The 7,990-nt window shown below is 36.0% G+C and overlaps 1 protein-coding gene across 1 annotated transcript in view; it reads right to left on the bottom strand.

Moving 5' to 3' along the window:
- Positions 1-4,617: 4,617 nt before the first annotated feature.
- The window catches only part of LOC101847131 (phosphatidylinositol 3,4,5-trisphosphate 3-phosphatase TPTE2), a 16,626-nt gene continuing 13,253 nt past the window's right edge, over positions 4,618-7,990 (bottom strand). Inside the window, exons 13-15 of the mRNA XM_035971489.1 lie at positions 7,279-7,374; positions 6,227-6,300; positions 4,618-5,665 (exon numbers count right to left, since the gene is read on the bottom strand). Coding sequence (XP_035827382.1) covers positions 5,554-5,665; positions 6,227-6,300; positions 7,279-7,374 — 282 coding nt within the window. The 3' untranslated portion in view covers positions 4,618-5,553. The remainder of the gene's footprint in view (positions 5,666-6,226; positions 6,301-7,278; positions 7,375-7,990) is intronic.

Genomic DNA, 7,990 nt, shown 5'->3' on the forward strand with positions numbered 1-7,990 from the left:
CCAGAAGTCTTGGATAACTTGAGCTACATTGTGGAACAAACTATAATGACTACAGTGAGGACAAGTGATAAAAGTGCCAGAAATTGTCTACAATTCTCTTACAGTAAGGTAAATGTAGCTACTCAATATTATGAACCATTAAGAGCATTGGAGAACGAAAAAGAAAAAGAGCCTCTTATATAAAATAAAAAATAGGAGAACGAAAAAGAAAAAGAGTCTCTATGTAAAATAAAACATTGGAGAAAGAAAAAGAAAAAGAGCCTCTATGTAAAATAAAACATTGGAGAAAGAAAAAGAAAAAGAGCCTCTATGTAAAATAAAACATTGGAGAAAGAAAAAGAAAAAGAGCCTCTATGTAAAATAAAACATTGGAGAAAGAAAAAGAAAAAGAGCCTCTATGTAAAATAAAACATTGGAGAAAGAAAAAGAAAAAGAGCCTCTATGTAAAATAAAACATTGGAGAAAGAAAAAGAAAAAGAGCCTCTATGTAAAATAAAACATTGGAGAAAGAAAAAGAAAAAGAGCCTCTATGTAAAATAAAACCCCAAAACAACCACAAACAAATCTGAAGAAAATAAGCAATTCTGGGTTTTCATTTTGATCCCTTAACGTAACAGTTATTTTCTACCTAGACCTATAAAACTCAACAAATAATGAGCAATGGTAAAAATAAACTGTGCTGGCATCAAAAATACTTGGAGTATCCAAAGATACTTGGAGTATCCAAAGATACTCCACTATTGGAGAATCTTTGCTGGCATTTGAGTAGCAAAAACTGGCCATGCTAGAGGAGAGGAGGGAAAACAACATGACAATCGTAAATGACGTAGACAATTTTCCTCAGCAAGAGGCAAAAGAACGTCACACAACATTATGTGGTGCTACAAAACCAATTATAACAGTGAGGTGTGTTGACAAAATTAGTTACTTCTCGCAATCCACAAATGGAGATATTGGCCAAAATCCGACATAAGGGTCAAATTTTTAGACTTTTTATCGATGCCATATTCTTAAACTACAAACTGTCTTTTATTATTTCATACTTATAAATTGTAAATACTCTACCTATGAGTGTGAGGTATCTATTTCCTTGAGGCTTGAATCCGAGAAGTAACAAAAAGTTATTTATAGAGGCACCAGCCATCCGTGTCCAGGTGCTGTTTAATTTTTAGCAAATCTGAGAAGTAACTCATTTTGTCAGCAAGCTTCACATTTTTTTTACAAAACGTTCCAGAGCACACACACACACACACATACACAAATGCACACACACACACACACACACATTATGAATGGCGATGAATTGCTGGCTCCGACCAGTGGACCGACCAATGACTGTGCACAGCCAGACCTTTCTGACCTGGGAACACCAATAACACAGGACCGTTCCAACTTACTTTTATCAAAGGAAGACATCTAAATGGAAGCAGATGGAATAAAATTAAACAAAACACAACCAAAAATAAAACAAAAAACCCCCCAAAAACCCTTACCCAAGGAGAATGGTCCCATTTTTGAGTGATTATTCTTGAGTACGAGTGACGGCAGTGACCCCCGTGTTACAGAGACAGTCTTTGACAAAGACAAGCAGCTTACCTTAAGTTCTCTTAGTATCTGTGCTTGGCACAATATGATGAAGTTACTGATTTGATCTGTTTTTATTCTCATTACCGCAAAAGGAAAGACTTTCTAAAAAAGTTTTAGTAGAGTTTTTACTGCGCTCTCAACTGCATAAGGTCATATGAAGGAAAGTCTTCTCCAAAAGTTCAAGCTATATTTCCAGCTTCTTAACCTCACTTCCAACTTAGAAGACACAACCTATATATATATATATATATATATATAGGTACAGCAACTAGAGTTCAAAGTGCAGAGAGCTTGTCATGAGACACTTTTACTTTGAACGAATTTTCATTTTTGGAAAGTTTGATCCCATCAATAAAATTTCAACACAGTTCTGAGAGTCTCTTATTCAACAATGCCGGCCTGTGCTATGTTTTATAACGACATCTGCACGTCATACCACAACTTATGCCTCTAAATAACGGCAGTATAGGTTTATCGACTCCTATCTGTCTGTCCCCGTGGTTTTATGCACCCCGCATAATTTAGCAAAATTTGATCATTTTTTGCATGCATAAGTTTTGATTATTTTCCTGTATCATTCTTGGTTAAAATTTAACAGAATCGCATCATTTCACATTTTTGGGCTCAGTTTGCATAATTTCATAATTTTTCTTGCATAAAACGACGGGGACAGCCCTATCAACCCTGCTAGCCGCAATAATGGCAGCACACTGACGTGAATAGATCTACATCAAACACAGATATTGCACAAAAAAACCCAACCCATACAGGTAATATATCTGCGAGCAAAATGTGTGAAACTGATACAGCTGCTGTCCAAATATTTCATTTTTCAAACATTTCACATTGAAAGCAGTGTTAAAAAAGAGGGTGGCTCAACAATTTTAGCTAGACTTTTTCAAAACATGGTTAAAAACCAATAAACATAACAGTCATTCAAACTTTGCTGCGGGTGCAATTCAGAAGGTAATTTATTCTGCAGCATTACAACTCAACATACTGAGGGTGATGGGCGGTGACATGCAAACAGCCTGATGGTCTTGTCGTCTGCTTCATAGAAAAAAATAAGTAAAAGAAAGAAAAACCCCGGCAATTGTAAAACTTCTGCAATATTGACGGCAATATACAGCGCATGAGACAAACAATAGAACCAGATGTTCTGAGTATTCTGTAATGTTCTCATTCTAAGTATTCTGTAATGTTCTCATTCTAAGTATTCTGTAATGTTCTCATTCTAAGTATTCTGTGACGTTCTCATTCTAAGTATCCTGTGATGTTCTCATTCTAAGTATTCTGTGACTGTGACGTTCTCATTCTAAGTATCCTGTGATGTTCTCATTCTAAGTATTCTGTGATGTTCTCATTCTAAGTATCCTGTAATGTTCTCATTCTAAGTATTCTGTCATGTTCTCATTCTAAGTATCCTGTCATGTTCTCATTCAAACAGAACGATTGAGCTAGGTCTCTGAAGAATACATTTGAGGAGTCCACTGAAAAAACGGGCATAGTCACAAACAGAAAATCGCGAGGGTACCAATTTTGAACGCTTGTTGACTCATAACTGTATTTCTGTTGAGCTGTTGGTCGATTATTGCTTTTAGATTTACCATCCAACATACATATAAAATAAACCACCAATCAAACAAATATGAAGTTATGAGTCCACAAGCTTTTAAAATTGACACCCTCGTAATTTCCAGTAAGTGACTATGCCCGTTTTTTCAGTGGAGTCTTCTTTTATAAAGATCTGTTGTACAGGACAAGTTTTGTACTTTTTAAATCACTGCCAGTAAATAACTGCATCGTTTGCGTCACAAGCCCGAGCCTTTCAGAGGTTGGGTCACCTGTAACCGCGTACATATATATATATACATATATATATATATATATATATATATATATATATATATATGTATGTATGGTTACGGTTTTGTATATATATATATATGATCTCTCACCCACAAGCAGTTCAAATGTACCAAGCCAAGAAAGCAACGTTCTTTATACATTCTGAATTTTCTGGATCTTTTCAAAAAGTAGAATTAGAATTTTGACAAAATATTTCTAGAACATTTCCACAGATTAAGAAACTGCAATTCATTTAAAATAAATATAATTTTTTAACTCAGCTGGCCACATATATTTATCCCCAGGAATTTTGTTTTGATTTCATAAAGTAAAGATTTACAAATCGTTTCTTTTATCCTACAGAGAGTGGAATGTGTGCATACCATGGGAATTTGGCAAACATGAGAACTGAAAATATATATATATTTAAAAAGTGATTAAACGGGCAACTGGAAATACTGTAACTCTTTACACTTTACCCATGTCATCGAACTTTACTGGAAACAACCAGACACCTGCACAGACCGCAAAATGTCTGGCACGACAAAAAATAATAAATGTTACGACACAACGGATGGAATGCTACCTAAAAATGGAATGTGACGAACATAGTATTACTTAAAATGAGTAATAAACTCCAAAAAAAAATCAAGGTTTCTGAAAAGGCCATGCATTTTGCCCAAGTGATCTGGTTCTTGACACTTGAGAGTATGATGTTTACTAAAACAACAAGGAAGATATATATAATATATATATATATATATATATATATATATATATATATATATATATATATATATATATATATATATATATTAAAAGCTTGAGAACTTGTAGGAAACAGATTGTGACCAAGAGATGGATGAACCTTGTTCAGTCACTGCTGCTCACGCAGTCAAATCTTGGCTCATTCATGACTCAAGGATCTCTTTTCTCTCTCTGTCTTGCCCTTTTTAACTCCTAGTAGAGCATAGGCCATCAACAACATTTCTCCAGAGAAGCCTGTCCTGTGCATCCTTTTCTATCTGTTTCCATGATGTCCCCGCCTTTTCCATTTCCGCTTGTACTGCTCGCCTCCATGTCATCTTTGGTCTTCCTTTCTTACGTTTTCCTTGTGGATTCCACATCAAAGCCTGTCTGATGATGCTTGTCGGGGGTCTCCTCAGGGTGTGTCCAATCCATTTCCATTTCTTCTCCTGTATGTCTTCCTTTACTGGCCTTTGGTTTGTTCTTTCCCACAGTTGAGCATTTGTGACTCGAATGACTCAATGATTCATTTGACAAATTAAAGTAATTTTTTTAGTAAGGAGAACGCTTGCGGCTTAGAAGGGCTTCCTGTCTTTTGATGACTTCAAACTTCAGAGAGTTGGGTCTTTGTTCACATAAGTGTTTTTACACCCCCATTGATACAATTGTAACAATTTAGATCATTGGGGAGGCGGGCTTCTGACCCTGCCTGTCAGGACCAACCCAGGCTGAGAGGAGGAGGGATACAAACATCCCAGCAGAAAGACTGAGATACTCAATAAACATTTCCCCACTTGCAAATAGAATTTGGGTCAATGACGTTGAAGCCTCTTACGAGTGAACTGTTACCTCTGACAAATACATTGCATCACTGACGATTGCCAAGTACTCACTTGTACCTGAGTATAGAGAGGGAAAAAGAGTCAAATACCCTTCAAGAAGATATAACGTTCTATGTTTAAAAGGATGAAACATTTTATAAGTACATTCCACAGGATAAAATGTTCTACCTTCAAGAGGATAAAATGTTCTACCTTCTAGAGGATAAAATGTTCTACCTTCTAGAGGATAAAATGTTTTACCTTCATGATGATAAAACGTTTTAATTTCAAAAGGATAAAATGTCCTACTTAGCAACGCAAGGAACTGAACTTACAACTTTCAAAATGTAAGTCCAGCAATCTTGTACCGACCGATACTTATCACGCCTATCTGTGCACAAAGTCAAAAGTTGACACTACAAAAAGGGGAAAAATTGAAGAAAAAAAAGGGAGTCAATAACTAAAATTATCTCATGAAAAAGTTGAATAAATAAATACGTAAAGAAGATTCTGCATCTACACAGGCCGTTTATAGGTGAGGATCGGAACGTCATAACTCGGGAACGTCCTCGAAGCGCAGCTCCACGGCGAAGTGCTCCTGGAACACGTGGTGGGTCTTCTTCTTGTGAGGGTTGTCCAGCTCCTCTCGAGGGATCACCAGGCTGAAGAAAATAATAATAATAATAATAATAATAATAATAAATGAATTTATAACGCGCCAGAATCCACAAAAAGTGCTCGGTGGCGCTTACAAAACACACACTCACACACAGACACACACAAAAGCTTTTAAGCTCAGTACCACTACAACATGCATAAATTTTTAAAAAACAAACAAACAAACAAAACTGAAAGATATTTCAGATAAAGAGTTCCATGAAAATATATTTTTCTGAAAAACTTTGTCTTCAACTTTGTTTTAAATTGATTAATCGAAAATGGCAAAACCCCCACGTCAGTTACGCACTTCAGTACTTTATTCTTGAAAAGAAAATTCTCTCAAATATAGCACATGCTCAGAAAGGATTATAGTTAATTCGTCTTAAAAATTAAAAATACTAAAATACACCCCCCCCACCCCACCCCTCTTCATATGAACATAAAAGAACTTACTTTTGTGGGATAGGAATAGGCCCACAAAGAAAACTCAAACACAATCGATATTGTCTCCTTTTTTTTTTTTTGAGTAACCAGCCCCCCCACACCCAATCCAATCCGCTTACCAGTGGTCCTCAATGAACGACGTGTAGAACCAGAAATAGAACGGGCACTTGTCGTATCCAATTGGAATCTTTTTCTGCAAAAGACAAAAGATCACGCAGGCACACAAAGTTATTTTTGAGAGAAAAGAAGTCACGACGGACTCTTTATTAACTATATAATACATCATGAAAGTGAAATAGGCAAATATTATATATATTATTACTTCTATCATGACACACTGTTGAGGGATACATAACTACTGGACTTTGGCGTGATACTTAGAGTTAGAGCAAGTAGTTGGAGGCCGCTACTGGTACACTTCACTTCTTTTCTTTCCCTCAGTACTTTCTGTCTATCTGTGTCACTTTTTTCCTTTATTTCCTCAGTACTTTCTGTCTATCTGTGTCATTTTTTTCCTTTATTTCCTCAGTACTTTCTGTCTATCTGTCTCACTTTTTTCCTTTATTTCCTCAGTACTTTCTGTCTATCTGTCTCACTTTTTTCCTTTATTTCCTCAGTACTTTCTGTCTATCTGTGTCATTTTTTTCCCTTATTTCCTCAGTACTTTCTGTCTATCTGTGTCACTTTTTCGCAGTACTGTTTGATCATTATTGTATGGATGTACTTCTCTTTATCAAACAAACAAACAAAATATACAGAGCAGCCTCTCTATAACGACCTTCGATATAACGACATCCTCTGTATAACGACATGGTGCCAAGTCCCAATATTTTCCTTATACAATGTATATCATTTGTAATATTTTTGGTTGCCTCTCTATAATGACAACTCTCTATCATCATCATCATCATCATCAATGCCTTTCACCCCTGGCAGGGTATAGGCCACATACAAGCTCCTTCCATTTATCTCTGTCCTGAGCCATCCTTCCAAGCTCGTTCCAAGTGAGCTTCATTTCTCTCATGTCCCTTTCCACGCATCTCCTCCATGTTTCCTGTGACAACTCTCTGTAACGACATTTTTTTCTTGTCCCGACGATGTCGCTATCGAGAGTTTGCACTGTACTTCGACAGGGTTTTAAAAAAAAATGTGTGCAGGCTAATCTACTTACACTTTCCGTCTTGAACATGATCTTGATGTCTCCCTGGATGTTGGGACAGTTCTGTAAGTTGAGGACAATGCTGTCGTCGTCCGTGTATTTTAAAACCTGCAAATACAACGTGCAAAAGTCACAGCAATTTAGGAATAATAACAATTAATAACTGTGGATAAGGATTTTAAGGTACTAAAATATAGGAAATAATAACTAACTGAATGAAAAGAATGAGAAAGCAATGTGACTTACAATGAATTAACTAAATGAAAAAAAAAAGAAAGTATGATTTGACTTAGTACTTTATTCTTCTCTCACAGGGAAAAGTAAACAGGGGGTATGAGATTATCATCAGATATCTACACCATATCTACAATAAATTATAATTTAGAAAATGCCGTTGACTCAAATAAGCATTTTTCTAAGGCCTTGTTTTAGTGAAGACTTTTATGCGAGGATAGGAAAGCGACCTCAGTTGTGAAAATTTTATATTTCATTTGGTTTCCAGTACATCCATTCAGGAACTTTACATAGTGTCTTGTCCGACACAGCTGGGTATTCTCCTGTAGACATTTGTGCCATGACGCAGAGGAATCAGGAGCTCCTCAATTTTTAGGCATGTGAAGTTATGAATACCTTTTTAAAGCTTGCTCATTTACTTTGCTTTTGGTGAAAAAAGTACCCATCTATCTTGAATAGAAGTCGAGATTTTTGCAATTGAAGCAAGAAG

Source organism: Aplysia californica, unplaced genomic scaffold (genome assembly GCF_000002075.1).
Source record: "Aplysia californica isolate F4 #8 unplaced genomic scaffold, AplCal3.0 scaffold00443, whole genome shotgun sequence".
NCBI lineage: Eukaryota > Metazoa > Mollusca > Gastropoda > Aplysiida > Aplysiidae > Aplysia > Aplysia californica.